Here is a 20,800-nt window from a genome sequence, read left to right on the forward strand (position 1 = left end):
ATAAGATTTAATTGAGTTATCACGTTGGCGTTACATCTTAGAAATGTTTTTTACTATCAGTCTATGACAAAAATCTATTTAAAACTTCCTATAAATATAATAATAAATTGATTTACTAACAATAGTTCCAGAAGTTCAAAATTATTTTTACCACATCGACAGGAAAATTATAAGTGTGGCATATGGACATATAATCCCAAATTGTGTTTCTATTTATATAATTTATAAATTATATAATTAATAAATTATATAATTAATACATTAATAATTAGATAATTATATAATTAATTAATTATATAATTACAAAAACTTAAGTTTTAAATTAACATTTCTTCTTTGTCTGTACACTAAAAATAATCTCATTACAATTCGACACGTTTGACACTACAATATTAATATTTATTTAGACAACAGTTTATATTTAGCAATAACAACTAACTTGGATCACTAGTCCAATTTACTCTCTTCGCTTTTAATCTATTAAATTTTAAATAACTTTTGTTACAAGATATTTACCCTTCTTCAAATATTACATATTTACTATTAGGCTTATTTATTTCAACAATAAATACACAATGATTAATTAAAATGTCGAGGAGTGAGAGTGATTGGCACTTGCACAGGTGTAACTAAACACAACACTGTTTCCTAAATGATTAGAAAATAATAATTTCCCCAAAATTGAAATGTTTATAAAAAATATATGTAAAACTTATCGAAAGATGTATCGTATTACGGAGAAGATTATGTCAATCCATCTTTTACGTAATATATATGAACCGACGTTATGCGTGTTAAAATAGAAGTCTGAAAAATCGAAAATAGCGGAGTGTTGAAACTGGATATATAGCACTATGTGCCATGTAGGAACAACTTTATTTTAATACATTTATACAATAACACAAATTTATATCATACAACTTATCAAAGAAACATACATATGTACATATTTATATCGTTCTTTATGTATGTATGTATGTATGCCGTTTATTGCATTTCCCCGTAGGGTTTACAAGGCGTTTTTTATGAGGAACGTACCCAAACCTCGTACATTTTCTTTCCCCTGTGCCTGGCCATTTGCGACCTTACAAAAATATTTACCCCCCCTCCCCTCCCCTCTTCATCCCTCTTCTTCTTCCTCCGCTTCTGCCGTCAATTCTTCCTTCCTTCCTTCCACCTCCATCCTTCCTGTCGACTCCTCCCTATTTGGCCTGCTTCCTCTCTCGTCCCTCCTCCTTCTCCTCCTCTGGGCTCAAGAGAAGCTTCTCCTCCATCCCTCTCGTGATTTCTTCCTCCGCCGATCTCCCTGTGCACCTGTGCACCTCCCTTCTCCCTTCTTCTCTCTCCCTAACCCTCCTTTCCACCGGCTTATCCTCGTGTATCTTAACTCCTATGGTGTTCCCTGCCCTTCTTCTCGCCTCCAAAACCCGCCTCTTCTCCTCCTCGTCTCCTAGCTTTACCAAAATCGTTAACCAAATCCCTCTCTGCCCCACCACTATCACCTCTCTTACCTTCACCTTCACTTTCCGCCCTTCTGTGAAAAGCTCCTTCACTTTCTCCCAGTTGGTCTCCTTACCTTCCCATTTCTCTTTCTCCACTCTTATAATTATGTTCCTCTTTCTGAAGTCGTCCTCGTTCCTTTCACCCTCACCTGCCCACCATTTCTTCTTTCCCGCCCTACTCTCCTCGCTATCCTCCCTCTTTCTTTTGCCTCCACTTTGTTCCAACCTTTCTATCTTTCTCTCCAGCCTCCTTACCTTCTCCTCCAGCTCCTCCATCCTCTCGTCCTTTTTTCTGTCTTCCTCCTTCTTTTCCCTCAGCATCTTCCTTAACTTCTCCTCTACAATCCCTTCCACTGCCTCCACTATCATTCTCCCTTCACGCTCCATCCTGCCTGCTCTGTAACAGAACAATTAATCACTTCACTTTTTCTCTACTTTCCTCTTCCTCCCCTCCCACTTATCCTCCTCCCCCATCTCTCCTTCCGTCTTCCCCACTACCCTCCTTTAACTCCTCCAAATCTCCCTTTCCACTCATTCTCTCCCCTTCTAATTCTCGCATCCATTCCTCTCCTCCTCCCTCCTCGTCCAAAACCCATCCTACCGCTTCCTGCCAGCTTCCCTTTCCTGAATTCCATCTTCTACATTCTTCCCATACATGTTCCCACGTTTCCTCCTTATTCCCACACAACCTACACTTCTTTTTCTCCTCCGCTTCCCAGTATCTGCTCTCTCCTATCTCATTCCCTAATCTGAATCTCGCCACCCTTCCCCATCTACTTTCTCCCCATCCCTTCTTCAAATATCCCGGGATACCCTCTCCCTTTATCCACTTATACCACTTATTATAATCTGATTTCTCGATCCTCTCCCATCTCTCTTTTCTCTGCGTCTCCCTATCCCCTTCAAACAGTTTAAGAAACCATTCGTCTCCATCTCCTCTTATCTTTTCCACCTCTTTTAACCCCACACCTCTGTCTTCGAAGAACTTTCTTCTCTCTCTTTCCCAATCTGAGCCAGCTTTCCCTTCCATCTCTCTTTCCTTCAACTCTTCCCAGGCAGCCCTCGCCAGTTCACTTCCTCCGCCTTCCTCTAACTTTTTCTCAAATCTCCATGCCCTCATTCCTGCTCTCCCTCTTAATTTTTCCCTTTGTAACTCCTCCCTCACTAGATACCACGGTGTTCTCACGTCCGCTCCCAATACCCATCTAATGTACCTTTCTTCCATTCTTTCTATTCCTTCCCTTTCTCTCCATCCCCATATTTCCGCTCCATAACTCAACACCGTCCACACCAGTCTATCGAACAGCCACAGTCTTTTTCCCCAGTCTTTCCCGAATCTCCTCTTCCCTATCCCCCAGACTTTTCCCATCACTGCGGCCGCCTTTTTGATCCTTTCCCTTATTTGGGCTTCCTGCCCTCCATTTCTTTGAAACACGTATCCTAAATACCGAAATTCCCTCACCTCTTCTAACTCTTTTCCTTCCCATCTCCACTTTCTCTTACTGTCCCTCCCTCCTCCTTTCCTAAACCTCATTATTTTTGTTTTCCCCACGTTCAATTCCAATCTCTTCCTGCCCAGGTACCCCTCTAGTCTTTCTATCAGACTCCTCATTTGGTCCTCGTCCTCTGCGATTAGCACTATATCATCCGCGTAGGCCAGAGTATACACCCTCTTGCCTCCTAGCTTTATCCCTCCCCATTTAACTCTACCCATTTCCTCTTCCAGGTCTGCTAGCAACACATTGAACAGAATCGGGCTCAAAGGGCATCCCTGCCTTACTCCCCTCCCCGTCCAGAATACTTCTCCCAATTCGTTTCCTCCTCTTACCCTACTCTTCGTTTCTCTTAACATCTCTTCCGTCCTTCTTACCAGTCCTTCCCTTATTCCCCTTTCTCTCATAGCTTTTATTAGTATTCCTCTATCCACCGAATCGAACGCCGCCTTAAGGTCCACAAAACATGCTATCAGTTTTCCCCCTTTCTTCTCTAACCTTCTGTTCACCATGTAGTTCAACACGTAAATGTTGTCTATCGTTCCCATTCCCCTTCTAAAACCTGTCTGGTTGTGCGGTACCATCCTCTTTCCCTCTATCTCCTCCCTTATCCTCTCCGCCAGAATAGCCGTGTACACCTTATACAAAGAAGGCATTATTGTCACCCCTCTATATTCCTCTGCCCTCTTTCCTTCCCCTTTCTTTACGATTGGCGCAATTATACCCTCCTTCCAAATTTCCGGCCATCCTCCCCCCTTCCATATCTTATTGATAAATTTCCATGCCCAAACCTCCAATCCCTTCCCCCCTCGCTTCCAGGCCTCTCCTGGAATCTCATCCTTTCCCATTGCCTTTCCATCCTTTAGCTTCTTTATAACTCTCCTCATTTCCTCTAGACTTATCTCCTCTTCCTCCTCTCCTTCCTTTTCTTCCCTCTCTCCTTCCTTCCCCATCCTCACTCTCCCCTCTACTCCTCCTAATAACTTCATAAAGTGCTCTTTCCATTCTTCCTCTTCTATTCCTTCCTCTATTCCCCTCCTTTTCCTTCTCTCCCTATTCACTATCTCCCATACCTCCGCCTCCCTCCTTGCTCCCTCCACTTTTCTCTCCCATCTCTGTTTCTCCTCTTCCTTCTTTCTCTTACATATCTCCTTAAATTCTTTCCTCCTTTCCTTGTACGCACTGGCCTCTCCTCTTTTCTTCCTCCAGTCCCTTAATTTTCTCCTTGTCTCTTTCTTCGCTTCTCGACATTCCTCATCCCACCATCCCACCTTCCCTTTCTTATTTCCCAGCTCCTCCTCTACCCCTTTTATTGCCTCTGTTATTCTTGTTTCCATTTCTTCCCATTCCTTATTCAACTCTTCTTCTTTTTCTTCCACCTCTCCTATTTTTTCTATAAACCTCTTTGCTCCTTCCTCGTTCCACACCCCCCTGCTTCTTTTCTTCCCCCCTCTTCTCCTGCCTTCCTCCTCTTCCCCCCTTCTTACTATTATTTCCAATGGGTGATGGTCCGAGTTAGGGATCCTCCAGAGAGGGATCGGACTAAGTGGGTATCGTTTTCTATTGGTCGGCGACAATTTGTTTCAAAACCGGAAACAGAGAGAGAAAGAGCGAGCGAGTAAGAGAGATAGAGCCATACACACACGCGTGCGCGTGACCGTAAATCGCAACGAAACGAGGAGAGGAGAGCGAGTAAACAGAAAACCGCGTCGTCACGGTATACCCTGTCGTCGTCGCCGTCGTCATCGTTATCGTCGTCGTCGTCGTCGTCGTCGTCGTCGTCGTCGTCGTCGTCGTCGTCGTCGTCGTCGTCGTCGTCGTCGTCGTCGTCGTCGTCGTCATCGTCAACCTACGATGCAGCGTTCTCCTTTGGCGTCAACGATCGGAGAAGGACGAGGACAAGTTAGTCGTGTAGGTTAGTACGCCAGCGAAACGATAATTAGTTAAGGAACTTTACGGTGCCCTTGCCTCGTCTATGAGTGGCTGCGTTCAGCCGATACTCCGCTAGCCTAGCAATCGTGAGCAGTCGCTCGTTTTCTCTCCTTTTAATCCATTGGGTCAAAGGAGAGGAAACGAGTGAAAACGAGCGACTGCTCACGATTGCTAGGCTAGCGGAGTATCGGCTGAACGCACCCATTATTTCACGTGAAACGTTGCTCTGTATATTTATTACTTTTTAATAAGACTTCTTTTGAAACCAGTATTTAATTTTTCTTCTGCGACCAAGTGTCAGTTTTCTATTTCAAAAAATTTATGTGCAGGTGATGTTCACAACAATTCAGAAGAAATTCAGGAAACTGAAGGAAGTATTGAAGAACTGAAGGAAAAAACGCCTTTCGAAGAAACACTTGAACAACGATTTAATAGATTACAAAAATTATATGACAAATCGGAAAAATCTAGGATAGCTTTGAAAAAGAGTCTTATTGCAGCCAATAAACGGAATAAAAAATTACAACTTGTATACATGTAAAATTACAATTTGTCATCAATATATATTTTTTACGAATCATTAAATATTTTTTACGAAAGGAACTCTTGCGCACCAATTACCACTGAAAGAATTTGTTTATATTTTATTATTTGTAAATAAACTATAACTGTAAGAATTACTGTACAACATTTTCGGTATTTAAATATGAAATATTTTATTTTTCTCATTGTATAAGAATAATTTACTCATAAAAAAGTCATGTAAGGTTTCATTGTTGAGATTTTTCCGCGATGCTGATTGCTTTTTTATTGCACTTATTTCGTAAACATCTATCATTACTTATTTTGACAGTTTGTGTATTAATTCGTTAATAGTATAATGTAATAGGAATTGTATAATTAAAGCTAAATAACACGCGCGTAGCGCGCGTCTGTCATGTCTAATTATATAAAATATACACATTTGCATTGAAACACGTTTGAGTTTTGCCGCTGAATATACTACTTCCGGTTTTGAAACAAAATGGCGACGGTTAGTCCGATCCCTCTGTAGAGGATCCCTAGTCCGAGTCTACTCTCTCCCCCACTACCATGCTCACTATCTTCTCCCTTACTTCTCCTTCCCCTATTATGTAGTCAATCACCGTACCTCCTCTTCCCCCCGTGAAAGTAAACTCCCCCTCCTCGTCTCCTCTCACATTTCCATTGAATATTTCCCATCCTCTCTCCTTTAAGCTCTTTACCAACAGCCTCCCCTCTCTGTCCACCTTCTTGTCCTTCGACCTTCTTCCTTCTCCCAGTCCTCCTCCCTCCTCTTCCTCTATCCTCCCACCTTCTTGACCAGTCCTCGCATTAAAATCTCCCCCAATTATCGTATACCTTCCTTCTTCTTTCTTTTCCATTCTATCTCCTAACTCCTGTACGTTCTCCTCCATCCCCTCTTTCTTTGCATACACCCCTATAATACTCCAGTTCTCGCCACCTGTTCTGACCTTTCCCGTAATCCAACCCTCCCTATCTACTTCTATTGCCGTTCCCTTTTCTTTTAATCCTTTCCTTATTCCCATTATCATCCCTCCTATTGCTCTTCCTTTTTTATTCTTTTTCTTCGCCATTTGCACCCCCCACTCGTACCCTTTTGGAAGTCTCCCCCTTATTCTTTCCCAGCCCTTTTCTCCTATCCAGGTCTCTAACATGACTAGCACATCTTCTTTCTTCAGCCCTTCCCAAAAATCCTTATCTTTATTTTCCAACCCAGCTACGTTCCAGAATACTATCCTCCAAACTGACTTACTTTCCCCCTCTTCTTCTCTTCTAGCTTTCGCGTTGTCCTTCTTTATCTCACCCCCTCTATCCTCTTCTCCTCTTATTCCCCCGTCTCCATTCCTACCTCTCCCTCTCCTCCTTTACCTTCTTTCCCTTCCTTCCCTCCTCTGCTCTCCTTTCTTCTCCTTCCCCTTTCATCCTTTAACACCTCCTCTTCCGTATCCCATCTCCACCAGGTATTTTCCAACCTTATTCTTCCTGCCTTAATCCATGCCCTCCTACCCTCTCTTTCCTCCCCTCTCGCTATCTCTCTCAACCTCCAATTCATTCTTCTTTCCTCCCACGATAGGTCCTCCGTAATTCTTTCCTTTCTCCCCACTAGGCTCCTCTTTTTTTCCATAACCTCCCATTTCTGTTCTTCGCTCTCCAATTTCACCAGCACCATTTCCCTTCCTTTTTCTGCATCACCTCCTATTCTCTTCACCTCTATTGCCTTTACTTTCGCTCTTATTCCTTCTAGTAACTTTTCTGCCTTTTCTCTCCTCCCTCCTTCTTTTACTTCCAGCCCTCTTATTACAATATTTCTTCTTCTCTCCTCCTTTTCTTTCCTTTCCAGCCTTCTCTCCAGTTCTCTCATTTTCTCCCCCACCTCCCCTCTACCGTTTCTTTTCTCCTCCTTCTTCTCCTCCTTCCTCTCTTCCATTTTTTCCTCCAACCTCCTTATTCTCTCTTCCATTTTCTCCCTCTGCTTACTTGTCTCTTCCCTCTCCTCTTTCCATCTCCTCTCTCGCTCCCTAAACTCCCTTCTCAGGTCCTCTATCTCTTCTCTCATCTTCCTACCCTGCTCCTTGAAACCCTCCCTTAGCTCTTCTCTCACTGCCCTAAATTCCTCCATCATTTCTCCCATTCTTTCTCCCAACTCCTTCACACCTATCTCCGAGTCTTTTTTAGGAGATCTTGCCGTCATGTTACTTCTCTTAAAAATCTCCTCCTTTTCCTCCCCTCCGCTCCTATCCATTTCCTCCCTCTTCCTTTTCCACAACTCTTCTATATTTCCCGTGCTCCCCCTTCTAACTTTCTCCTTTTCCTTAACCTTACCTATCGCACTCTTTCCCTCCCTCCCGTTTTCTTTCCCTTCACTCATCTCCTCCTAACTCGGCTCACTTCCCCCTCTAGCTCCACCACCTACTCTATGCCCTGCCTCGCGCTGCTGACCGCGTCCCGGATCCTGCGTCGAGTCGTCCCTCTCTCTTCGCTATTGTTCGCGCCCTACCTCGTGCTGCCGCTCTCGGCTCGGCTCACCTACCGTGCGCCCCTCTAGCTCAGCTACCGTTCGTGCTTTCACCTTCTCAGTGCCTAGACACTTTACCTCCCTTTATCTCCTCTTACCTGCCCCTTCTCTGTTCCCCCTCTTACCTCCTCACTCTCTCACCTCCACACCTCCTCGCTCTATCACCCTCTCCTTCCTCAGCCTCCCTCGTCACTCTCTTCTAAACCCTTTTGCTCTCGCTCACTTGCACACCTGTCTATATCGTTCTTTATATAAAAGCAAAATTAAAATCATTATAGTACATTTTCAAGTTTATATTCAAATACAATATGCCACAAAAAACATGCGAACTTCGATTATTATACTCATTTTATTACTTAAATATACAATAAGAAGTGTAATTATATCTATTTCATAATTTAAAAAAAGAATAATTTTTTATACATATATTATAAATAAATTATACTAGATGTAATATTATGATAACATGAAAGACACAAAGTAGAGTAATATATACATATATACAATAAAAATATACAGTTAACCCAAATATTTTAAAGACAAATCAATGAAATTATAATTAATGTTGTATGTAATAATCTCTTGACTTTTGAATGAAATGCGATTACATTTTTATATTTTCTCTGATTATAAGCTTGCTTTATATAATTTAAAAGTTGCGTAGAATTATAATACTTATAAAAAAATATAATAATATACTATCAATATACATATATGTAGTATCTCAAAAATTATCTTTTTTAATTTTTAGTTTGTTCAGTAATACTTGGCTAATTAAATGGAATTTATATCAATTTTTGAACAGTTAGTTTTTTATTTAATAATGTTTATACTTTTAAATGTTATTTATGTACTTGGCATACATTTTTATAAGGTGTTTTTACATTTATATTTGAAAATAATTTTTAGGAAAATTACTCTAATTTATGATGAAAAAATAGACGCTTTTATACGCAAAATAGATGTGGCGCGATCAGTAGGACGTGCATTAGCACATCAATGCTGGGAAAATCCGGTTAGTTTTTCCTCTTTGTCTCAACATATGTGCTTGAAAGAGGGAATTCTTACGCTATATGTAGCAGATGCCATTAACAAGGTAAATTTCTTAATTATTTCATACTGTTTTACTTACATAAATGTTTTTATTTGTATTGCTTAACGTTATACGAGGTAATCCATGTAAAGTTTAACACGCCATGCAGAACAAGAGGTCACGATGACGTCAAAGTGATGTTAAAGTGGCGTTAATGTAACTCTTAAATGTTGAATAAAGTCATGATAAAGTCATCATGATGACTTATTATTATTCATTTATTATGTCATTATTTATAGTTTTATGTCCCACCTGGAACTGTAATATCCCGAAAACTACGCGATTAACTTTAATTATTTTATTCTTAAATTTTACAGATTCTAACGGCTTTTAAATTTTTAAGATTAATCTTTATTTATTCTTTCCTACAAAATAAACGGGAAAAAAATAAACTATTGTCTAAAACATTTTTCCTCAAAACAATGAGCATTCTATGAGTAATTGCAAACGTTTTTGTACGTTTTAAAACTAAAAACGCACATTATTCAACGTGTTAAAACGTATAAAAAATTTCTCTTTCCCACATAGTTATTCAGATTATAGTTATTTAGATTATAGATATTCAGATTAGAACAATATATACAAGGAAAACGATAAAAGCTTCTTTCAAATAATTTCAATGTTATTAAGTTTTTAGTTATACTTATGTTGTACTTTTATCTAGCAAAAAAAAAATAAAGGAATAAATATTTTCTCTCAAAAAATAGACAATTTTGTTAATGTGATAATATTGTAGAAAATAATTGGTCATTAAGTTATTAAAAAGAATTGTGAAACTAGAGGCTTTCCTTTTTATTTGAAATTCTCAATGCATATATCTTTTCTGATTGAATATACAGCTATCAAAATTAACCGTGTCAAAACTTTCGCTTTCAGATTTATCCAGAATTTCGAATATGGGATCTGTTCGTAGTCCAGATCCATCAAGAATCTCTCCGTTTGGATACTCATTCTTTTATGTCAGAGGCCAGCAGTACTGAAATTAATTCACCATTACCCTTTTCTTGTTACATCAAAGGTAAAACTTTACAAATTTAATTGAAAAATTGTCTGTAAATTCTTGAAAATAGATTATATGGAAAAATAGGTACAGTAATCGGATAGCCAAGTTTGTCGTGAACTGATTTTGAAAGTACATATCTGCTACAAATTTTGTCGATAAAATGCCAACAAAAATATAACAAAATTTGCTAACAATATATGAAGTTAAATTGCTTGCAGAAATTCAGTAGAATCTGCCGCTTCGTAACTATCATAAACGAACTTGTCTTTTTACATCCTAATAAATTAATTTTGTTATACAAAATAAAAAGAAACATATTCTTATATATAATTCAAACTTTAAATTTATCTTTATTTAAGAAATTATGTATTTTTGTAGAATTTATGGGCCGGTATATATATCTATACTTAATTTTATTTTAAAAAATATATTTTTTATATTAAATTTGTATAAAAATATATTTAATCCAATCTTTTTATGACTATCATGATAGGACCAGCTATATTACGTATGTTGCAACATGCATTAAGTGAAGAGATCTTTTGGAATGGTATCAAGGTATTTCTTAATCATAAAGTACGTAAAAGGTTAGTAATGTAATAATTACTTTCTATAGACATAAATTTAAATAAGTATTATGATAGAGACATAAAATGTATAATTTGATTGTGTCTAATTTTTAATACTATTCTCCTCTTCATCCCGAAATCATTATTTATTACTTTATGCATTAGTTATTAGTAATATTCTTCTTTTTTTGTCAGTCAATTAGAATCATTAGGTATGCTTATCATTTTTGCGTTTATTTTGAGCTGCAATAGCTCAGAAAGCTCTTAGTCGACTATGTCACTGTTTCTTATTTAAAGTAAGTCGGGAGAAGATGCCATAATTAAGAAATATAGAAATATGAGCGAGCCAATAGTTATAAATCGCTTTGCAATTTTTGAAAAATGATACTTAAGCTTTTACATAACAGTGCTGAAAATATTAACTCTAAAAAGTGATGGCAAATTTCACCCATTTTTTGGACCTCGAATTTCAAACTTTTTTTCGTGGCAAATAGTACTATTAGATGAAACATTAATCCCAGTAAAATTTCAAGATGAGCATAGACACGGTCCCGGAGATACAAGGGGGTGAAAGTGATGATTTCCAGTCAGGGTGTATTGTGCATAAGGAAGAATGCGTGGCTGAAGTTCGCGTATTATTGAGAGTATTTTTTGTCGCCATCCCAATCTGTGAGAGGCAAGGGAACTCACATTAAAAAAGCACCCCAATCTGTGAGAGAAAAGGGGACTCATTAAAAAGGCACCCCAGCAAACACAATACAACGTGTGTTATATTGCATTTATATTGTTGAGTAGGAAATTACAACTAACCTGTACGTTACATGTTGCATTGTGTTTGGTAGGACCCCAATATGTGAAAGGCAAGAGGTCTCACAGTAAAAAAGCAGTCCAATCCGTGAGAGGCGGTGTCAAGTTTTACTTCAACTCCATCTATCTCGGGGAATTTTCATGCTAGACGAAAATTAAGATCATATTTGAATCCAACGTAAAAAAATCCATAAGAAACGATATGTGTGTGTGTGTGTGTGTGTTTCACTTCGTTATATATATTTTATTCCTTGTTATGGACACTTGAAGAGTTTCGTGTACTTTCATGGATTATGAGAAACCATCACTTTCACCCCTTCATATCTCCGAAACCGTGCCTATATTCATTTTTAAATTTTTCTGGGATTAATGTCCCATCATGTAATACTATTTGGTATAAAAAAAAGTTTAAAATTCGAAGTCCAAAAAATGGGCAAATAAGAAGTCTTTTTGCAATCACTCTTTATTTATTTTTAAAATGTTATAATTTGATTATATGTTTATTCCTGTAAAACTGGCATCTTACTGAGTAACATGCCATCATTAATGGGGGATACAAGAATTGTGAGAAAAATGCAGCACTTACAAGGGAACGGTCGGAAGTGTCCCTACCCGATTTGGATGCGCTTTGGATATGTTGTTGAGCATCAAAAAATATTAGACACGTATTTTTTTTTGAGGCGTATCTCGACGTTTAGGGGTTGAAACAACTCCTTGAAAATAACGACCGATTTGGATGCGCTTTGGATATGTTGTAGAGCATCAAAAAACATTAGACACGTGTTTTTTTTAGCTGCGTATCTCGACGTTTAGGGGTTGAAACAACCCTTTGAAAATAACGGATTTTATAGTTTTTAGCGAATATCTTTGAAAATATAAGGCGTAACGACAAAACATTTGTACGAAATGTTTATGGCTTTTTGTGCTCTTTACAATGGCGTAATCAGATTTTTCAAATTTGTCACATTTTTTAATTTAACCCCACTCCCACTTATTATTTTTGCCAAATATAACAATTTCTCCAACGTAAATTTAAGAGCGTCAAATGCCAAATACATCCATGTGTATTTTTATTATGATACCATTATTAGATTTTTGGCAAGACGAGATAATATGTGGTATAAACATCGCGCTGTAGGTAGATGTTGCGTTATTTCTGTTCAGTTGCGTCGTACGCTTAAAAATTTCAATTTCAACTCCGGGATGACCGAAAGCACTGATGCAAAGGCCAGCGCAAGGCACCGACAGCGAGAGGTTAACGCTATTTCGAGAGTCCTAGACTAGCAACGGAATGTCGACTCCGACATTATAAATACCGCCGAATTGTAAGATCGGGCGGGCAGTCGCAAATCATAATCTGAACGAACACGTACGTCACATTAACCGCTACAATAATATACTATCCCGGTTACGGCACAACAAAATCAACAACCAAATTCACGCATTTGAATATCATTTGCTTGTGTCATAATTCCGAAAAGCAAGCATTTCAGATCATAAGTCTGAAGTGTAAAGAATTGTGTTGTACGCTGTCGTTTTGTGAACATGTAAGTGCATTTTTATTGTTAACTTTTATTGGTTTCTTATGTTTGTTACTTTTTTCTTTGATATTCAATATTGAATATAATTTTTTATTCAGCTCTTACTCTTATAGTCACTGGCAAGACAGCAAAGAATTGTCTTTGCCAGTCTTGCTAGTGACTATATAATCTTTTTTGTTCATAAAATGTCACGTTGTAAGCACCTACTATAGTATATTGTGCACCAAAGAGAGAAAGCAGCGTTTTTCAGACGAGTGTAAAGTTTGCCACCCGAGCCAAAGGCGAGAGCGGCAAATCACAAGAGTCTGAAAAACGCTGCTTTCTCTCCTTGGTGCACAATATATACTATAGTAGGTGCTTACAACGTGACATTTTATGAACAAAAAAGATTATATAGTCCCTGGCAAGACTGGCAAAGACAATTCTTTGCCAGTCTTGCCAGTGACTATAAGAGTAAGAGCTGAATAAAAAATTATATTCAATATTCAATATCAAAGAAAAAAGTAACAAGCGTAAGAAACCAATAAAAGTTAACAATAAAAATGCACTTACATGTTCACAAAACGACAGCGTACAACACAGTTCTTTACACTTCAGACTTATGATCTGAAATGCTTGCTTTTCGGAATTATGACACAAGCAAATGATATTCAAATGCGTGAATTTGGTTGTTGATTTTGTGCCGTAACCGGGATAGTATATTATTGTAGTGGTTAATGTGACGCACGTGTTCGTTCAGATTATGATTTGCGACTGCCCGCCCGATCTTACAATTCGGCGGTATTTATAATATCGGAGTCGACATTCCGTTGCTAGTCTAGGACTCTCGAAATAGCGTTAACCTATCGCTGTCAGTGCCTTGCGCTGGCCTTTGCATCAGCGCTTTCGGTCATCTCGGAGTTAAAATTGAAATTTTTAAGCGTATGGCGCAACTGAACAGAAATAACGCAACACCTACCTACAGCGCGACGCCTATACCACATATCATCTCGTCTTGCCAAAAATCTAATAATGGTATCATAATAAAAATACACATGGATGTATTTGGCATTTGACGCTCTTGAATTTGCGTTGGAAAAATTGTTATATTTGGCAAAAATAATAGGTGGAGGTGGGGTTAAATTAAAAAATGTGACAAATTTGAAAAATCTGATTACGCCATTGTAAAGAGCACAAAAAGCCATAAACATTTCGTACAAATGTTTTGTCGTTACGCCTTATATTTTCGAAGATATTCGCTAAAAACTATAAAATCCGTTATTTTCAAGGGGTTGTTTCAACCCCTAAACGTCGAGATACACCGCAGAAAAAAATACGTGTCTAATATTTTTTTATGCTCAACAACATATCCAAAGCACATCCAAATCGGGTAAGGATACTTCCGACCGTTCCCTTGTTAGTGAATGAAGTAATGAAGTGCAATTCAAATGCAAAAACACTGATTTATTTTTAACAATAAACTTCAGCTATTAATTGGTAAAACACAATTTCACAAAAATTAATATTTTTGTTTAAAATATACATTTATCGAATGTTGTAACATACATTTATTACGATATTTAAAAAAAAACTAAAATCTAATAAAAGAATACAAAAATTGTACGTCAGTATTCGTGTAAATAAGAATCGCGTAAAAGAGTCACGGTCGGTCTCGCTCCGCGTATACTTGGCACGAGACACTACCGTGTCTCTTGATAATCCGCCAAGCTAATTGTGTTCTTTTTAAGTGGTACCTTTCCCTAATGACGAGAGGAAGATATTAATTCTGACTCGACATACACTGACGTCATAAAGGAAATGGTTATTTAGTTTATGAGACAGCCATTTGATGTAGTTTCAAAATGTGTTAAATAAATCCACTTTCAATGAAAAGAAATTATGAAAAATGTAATAACAAAGAAGAGTGTAATATTACAGAAAACCTACTCATCACTTGGTTTGAACAGATCTTTCCAGATTCTTCTGATTTAACAGGATAATTTTTTTTGTCTTTCATTGTAAAGATGACGTCTTTTTATTTTCATCATGCATATACGTTGTTTTCAGGTTTTGTTCTTCCGATCTATGTGATTTTCATGATATTATATTATTTTAATTTTTGTTTTACTTTGTTGTTATGCAACACTTCTTATCACTTGTACAATTGTTTTATTTTTATTTCTCTTGTTTTTTTGTTTCCCTCTTTCCGTATTTTTCCGTTTTAATGTTCTCTCTCCTATTTCTTATTCTGTTTATATTTTATACTTCCTTATATTTATACCATTTTACCTTGTGGCGATTACATCGACACATTCGTCACCGCCTGGAAACGACCCAAACGCTCGCGCAAAGAAAAACGTTAAGATAATAATAAACGTAAACACAACAGACAGCGAATAATCACGTGAACAGGTACCGAGAATCGTTAAACCCCCGGATTGCAAACTTAATAGCGAAAAGCGTTTTAGAATATATGTAGGGCCTACGTCTCCCGCGATGCGATGCGACGATGCATTACAGATAGATGCATCCGGGCGATCACAGCGGGCGAACCATCAGAGTCGTTAAAAGAGTGCCCGCCGTCGATATTAAACGCGGACGGACTTTTCTCGACTTTCGAGAAAAGTCTCAAAGAGCACATCGTCCTTAGAGGGGACAATAATAATTAAAAAACCGGCTCGAGACAGTTAACAAAGACATTCGAGCTTCGACATTCGACTTTCGGACTCGCAAGCGCGCGGACGTGTGAGCGTTACAACAGAGACTTTAGAACAGAGACAAAGACTGTAATTGCGGTGCAATACATCGGGCTATATTTAAAGACTAAATCATAATTAATAATTGCCTTGCCATCATCCTCTTCGCGCGCTATCCTTAACTAACCAAAACCTTATATTATATTATATTTATGGTTTTTGTTTTTAGCCCATTAAATTTCGATGATTTGTGGACCGCTATGCAAATTGCTTTAAATAATTCAACTGGTATCTACAAATTTAATATAAAAGATATGATGAATGATGAACTTGGACACAACTAAAGTATTATCCTGTGCTAAAGGTGACGGAATTTGATCTTGTAAACGTGGAAATCTTTAATAATAATGCACAGACGGTAAATATACCTGTAACATATACCACACAAGATTACTGCAATTTTAATGACACTTCTCCTTATATTACTCCGCAATGGATATATACTACTAGTATTATACTTCCCTCAAATGAAAATAGTTGGATGATAATCAACATGCAACAAACAGGTAGATATAATAATTAAAATTTCTTTGTCTTTCTCAGATTATTTCCTTGCATGAGCAAATTTAGCTTAAAGTTCTAAAAACACAACTTAAATCAACATAATGTTTAAAAAAAAAAATAATATAGTGGTTTACTTAATAATTTTTACAATATTTCTAATTAACCCGTTGAGGTCACACCTCCTAAAAGTAACGTAGAGATCACATGGGGTCCAATGGACCCCACAACAGTTTCCATTTGCGTTCTTTTTGATGTATCGACTCAAACCTTGAACTGGAATTAATTTATGACTTCCTCTTGATAATCCAATAATTTAAAAAAAATTTTTATGTTGAAAAAACGCGAGGAAAAAATTTTTTTTTTTCGAAAAATTTGACTTTTTTCACAAAAATATTCATCAAAATTTTTTGAGATAAAGTAAAAAAACTTTGTGCGTTTTACTCTCAAAATAGTATACTTTTAAGAGAGAAAAAAAAGCCTGGGGTCCACTGGACCCCATGGAACCTCAACGGGTTAAAATATAAGCAAATTATTCTAATATTATACCACATTAAAGACATTAACATCTGTAAACATTTTTATTACATTGCGTTACTCATGTATAGTTAGTAACCAAAATGTATTTATGGTAGGATATTATTATCGTGTCAATTACGATGTTGTGTATTGGGACCGAATTGTCAATTATTTAACATTTGACGAACATACAAAAATACATGTGCTTAATCGTGCTCAAATTATCGATGATACATTTTATTTTCTGATGAATGATCAACTTCCCTTGTCCACTTTTTTGAAACTAACGAAATATCTACAACGAGAGACAGACTTTATAGCATGGTATCCTATGTTTAAAGCTCTTGAATATATGTCTGGTTTCTTTTTATTCGAAGAAAGCGCATATATAAAGGTACATAAAACAAATATTGTAAGAAGAAATTTTTTTAAGCATTACACTACATTTCTATTATTTTTTACAAAATAATAAGCAATTTTATATAAATAATTTAAATATTTTTTCAAGAATAAAATATATATAGTAATAATTAAATACATGTAAATAATTAGAAAACTTTATTATACTGTCTTTATAAACACCAGTTTCAAGAGAATATAAATACAGATGTCAGCTTTATTTTAACGTTAAATATTGTATACATTTTATATACACATAATGCTAATAAAATTTGTATTATAAAATAAATCTATATATCGCGTCCTTAAAAGAATACTGTCACACAACTCGAAACATTTTGATTTTGAGTTAACCCATAAAGAACGGACTTAAAATGTTATCTGCGTGCTATAACATTGTCGCAAGTCTAGGCAAAATCCGCTGCATAGGGCAGAAATATTGTTATTCTTTTAAACCAGTTATGTTGCGGTTTTCTGGATTAATTAACCTGGATGAATAGTGTCATAAGAAAATTGACAAGTAAATCACATATAAGTTTTAATATAATACAATATCGTAATTATAATTGGATTAGTTATTTCACAATTAAAAAAAAATAATTAAATTTTTTTTCCCTCCTGAAACTAGTGAATATTTAAGATACGACAACATTCTTCTTGGGGTGCGATAATCATTTCTGCAACGTATATAAAAATATAATTTATTCATATATGTATACATAAGAATGCATAGAAATTATTACATGTTTTATTTATACATATACAAGTCATGTTACGTAAATATAACATTATGTTCGATCACTGTTGTTAGACTTTTTTACAAATTAATTATTTCATTTTTTGATTTTTAGAAACACATGCGGAACATCTTGCAAGAGCTTCTTAAGCTTCTTAAGCATATAACACACACCAAGAAATCTGATGAAAAACTTAATGACTTTATTAAATGTTTAAGGCAAGAAGCTGCCAAATGGGCATATGTCCTCAATGATTCCAATTGCATATCTACTGCCTTTTCTAAATTGACGCGGCACTTGGATGGTACTGAAAGGTACAATATTTTGAATAATTTTATAACCACTTTTTCATATATTTATAATAATGATACAAAATATTTGATATAATAAATACGATTAAAGCAGAAGACCACAAAATACAATTTTTATATTTTATTATTTTTTTCTCGATATTGTATAGGTTGTCAGAGTGGAAGAAATGGGTATATTGTAATGATCTAGTGAATAATGAAACTCTTTGGTGGGATGTATATGATGAATATTTATCTTGCTCTACGTTTCCTACTATCACCATCGATTACTCAAACATGTTAATCCGTAAATTGGAAAACTGCGATTTAAACAAGCCAGACTACAAGAATGTAATATTGCATTGCAATGACCTTGTGAACAGTTTTCTTCTTACTATTGCAAAGCATGCAAAAGATAACAAAGTATTAGAACATATATTAAATAATTTTGATAAAATAATACTAAGGTAATGAAAATATTTTTTAATTAAAACATTGTTTATGATGTATTGTAAGTATTGTAAATGTTTATAATATGTACTAAATACAAACTTGTCGTTTAATTTAATAGCGGAATCAATGTGAGAGTAGCATTAATTAATATCATTAACCATGTACAGTCTAAGAAGCAATTTGATAAGGTAAATTTTATAATTAATCCAAAAACTATTCGACTTTACTAGTATTTTATTATAAAACTTACTCTTACTTATTTAATAATCAATTACTTAATTATATCGCGCTGAAACCCCAAACTATGGTGTTACATCATATACATATATACTTCGAAGTATTACCAACACTTATATATATATATATATATATATATATATATATATATATATATATTCAATGTTAAAATAATTAATTTCTAGATACTTGAATTTGTGAAACATAAAAGGGAGGCTATAAAAATATATATTCAGCATATTCCGAATTGAAAGCCTGAACATATGAAAAAGGTATATTTTATGAACACAAAACTTAATTTATATGTATTTTCTTGTTTTTCTAGATATTTATCTTCGTACGTGACACATATAAAGTAACATTATATTTTAATGGCTCGATATAATACAATTGTATCTCCTTACATTTCAATTACAATGTGATAATTTATTGCTGGTAAACATCAGAATAATTTATTTCGGCTACGGAAACTTTATAATGTTGAGAAACGGTTCAATTAAGTTGGGATGCGGCTGCTGAACAAAAAATAAAATCACGTTCGTCCGCAATTAAGAATCAGCTAAATTATTTCCAAAATCTTGTGCGCAATTAATGGATTGTAATATAATGAGACATATCTGCTTTTATTACAGATAATATTTTATATCATTGCCGCATGTCTTCATAAATATTCAGTATAAGAGACATTCATGAATATTATTCTAAGACATTAAAAAAAAAGTTGTATGTACATATCTTATAATATAAAGTATACAATTTATAATAAAGTATACAAAAATTTATAATAAAGTATACAATTTCGCACAAAGTTATTATGTTGATTTCAAAAGTGTCATAATGTAAGGGGAATACGTCTATAGGTTTAAAATATACTTGGTCTAAATTAAATTTGATACGGTTATAATTTATAAATTTTGACAATAACTAATTTTAGAGAGAGATTCGATTATACATATAAAAACTCATACAAAAGTTAAAATGCGTATACAATTAACATAAATCTATATCCGCAGATTATATTATTTTTTGAAATTTGTAAAAGTATACTTTATGTGTATAAGAGTCCGTGTATTAACTTTTACATTTTAGTTTAATTTATAATAAATTCATCACAAAGATAAATCAAGGATTTCTTTTATATTAATAAACATAAATGTTATTTTATAACTTTGTTATTATTATTATAAAGTTGTTATTATATAAACAGAACTATATCAATCAATCGACATGTAATGATATAAACATGTGTTTACATCATTACATTTAAATCTTGTATAACGTACTCTCTTTAATACCAGTTTACTTTTCTATCGCTGTACTTGTAATACTAAATGTAAGTAAATACTTTCGAGTGATTGCGGAATCATATATGAAACAAAAAGCATATAATAGTGAGTCTTAGAATAATTCGTGTAATGTCTCTTGCTCTGATCTATATCTTTATTTTTAGCTTTAAGTTTGTTTGCTACTTAATTATTACTAATTTCTTAAATTATTCTTAATTATTTTTAATACTTTTAGTACGGTTTTATTATTATTATTTTTGATATTATTAACATTGTTTAAATTAAATCATTATTATATTAATATTAAATAATATTAGATATGTCATATGTATCTGTTATTATTAATATTAAAAATTGTATGTTATTGATATTAAAAATATTAATGTATTTACAACTTTTAAGCCACAATAAGTTATACACCTTATTTTTTCTTTATACTTATTTTATATTTTTTAAATTATTACTGATTTTATTACTATATATGTACTATTTCTATACTAATAAAACTATAATTATATTAATAAAACTATATAATTATAATAATAAAACATATTTCTAAATAACCAATAATTATGTTGACTAATACTTATTAGTATTTATAAAAGAACCTTGCTAATCCAGAAATTTTGATTTCAAAGAACGTTG

The 20,800-nt window shown here is 35.0% G+C and overlaps 2 protein-coding genes across 7 annotated transcripts; one reads left to right on the forward strand and one right to left on the reverse strand.

The window, feature by feature from the left end:
- Window positions 1-24: 24 nt before the first annotated feature.
- On the reverse strand, window positions 25-13,021 carry LOC139818747 (uncharacterized). Of its 4 annotated transcripts, XR_011733501.1 has the most exons (4): window positions 12,540-12,848; window positions 12,044-12,170; window positions 11,461-11,601; window positions 8,991-11,359 (listed from the first exon to the last, which is right to left on the reverse strand). XR_011733501.1 is itself a non-coding variant. In XM_071787626.1 (3 exons), the coding sequence occupies exon 3, from the start codon at window positions 1,887-1,889 to the stop codon at window positions 1,203-1,205; it is 687 nt and encodes a 228-aa protein (XP_071643727.1). In that variant the 5' UTR covers window positions 1,890-1,899; window positions 8,127-8,230; window positions 12,044-12,980; the 3' UTR covers window positions 25-1,202. The 4 variants fall into 4 exon arrangements, 2 of the variants coding, with proteins under 2 accessions (XP_071643727.1, XP_071643726.1); XM_071787626.1 differs by lacking the exons at window positions 8,991-11,359; window positions 11,461-11,601 and adding exons at window positions 25-1,899; window positions 8,127-8,230 and having other exon boundaries at window positions 12,044-12,980; XR_011733500.1 differs by having other exon boundaries at window positions 12,044-13,021.
- Window positions 8,222-20,562, forward strand: LOC139818745 (uncharacterized). Of its 3 annotated transcripts, XM_071787622.1 has the most exons (11): window positions 8,222-9,081; window positions 9,955-10,096; window positions 10,575-10,668; window positions 15,903-16,091; window positions 16,211-16,239; window positions 16,870-17,147; window positions 18,004-18,203; window positions 18,350-18,646; window positions 18,751-18,820; window positions 19,055-19,140; window positions 19,330-20,562. In XM_071787622.1, exons 4-10 carry the CDS (start codon window positions 16,081-16,083, stop codon window positions 19,118-19,120), a joined length of 951 nt encoding a protein of 316 aa, XP_071643723.1. In that variant the 5' UTR covers window positions 8,222-9,081; window positions 9,955-10,096; window positions 10,575-10,668; window positions 15,903-16,080; the 3' UTR covers window positions 19,121-19,140; window positions 19,330-20,562. The 3 variants fall into 3 exon arrangements, 2 of the variants coding, with proteins under 2 accessions (XP_071643723.1, XP_071643724.1); XR_011733499.1 differs by lacking the exon at window positions 16,870-17,147 and having other exon boundaries at window positions 19,055-20,562; XM_071787623.1 differs by lacking the exon at window positions 16,870-17,147 and having other exon boundaries at window positions 8,222-8,789; window positions 8,895-9,081; window positions 15,903-16,239; window positions 19,055-20,562.
- Window positions 20,563-20,800: the final 238 nt, after the last annotated feature.

This window comes from Temnothorax longispinosus, chromosome 9 (assembly GCF_030848805.1).
Source record: "Temnothorax longispinosus isolate EJ_2023e chromosome 9, Tlon_JGU_v1, whole genome shotgun sequence".
Classification (NCBI taxonomy): Eukaryota; Metazoa; Arthropoda; class Insecta; order Hymenoptera; family Formicidae; genus Temnothorax; species Temnothorax longispinosus.

What these genes read in the sequence shown, in the direction of transcription:
- LOC139818747 (XM_071787626.1), bottom strand. Translation starts at nt 1,889, where the DNA reads ATGGAGCGTGAAGGGAGAATGATAGTGGAGGCAGTGGAAGGGATTGTA.
- LOC139818745 (XM_071787622.1), top strand. An exon ending in AATCAACATGCAACAAACAG is followed by an intron (nt 16,240 to 16,869) that starts GTAGATATAATA and finishes TATTTATGGTAG; the next exon opens with GATATTATTATCGTGTCAAT. An exon ending in CTAAGAAGCAATTTGATAAG is followed by an intron (nt 18,821 to 19,054) that starts GTAAATTTTATA and finishes ATTAATTTCTAG; the next exon opens with ATACTTGAATTTGTGAAACA.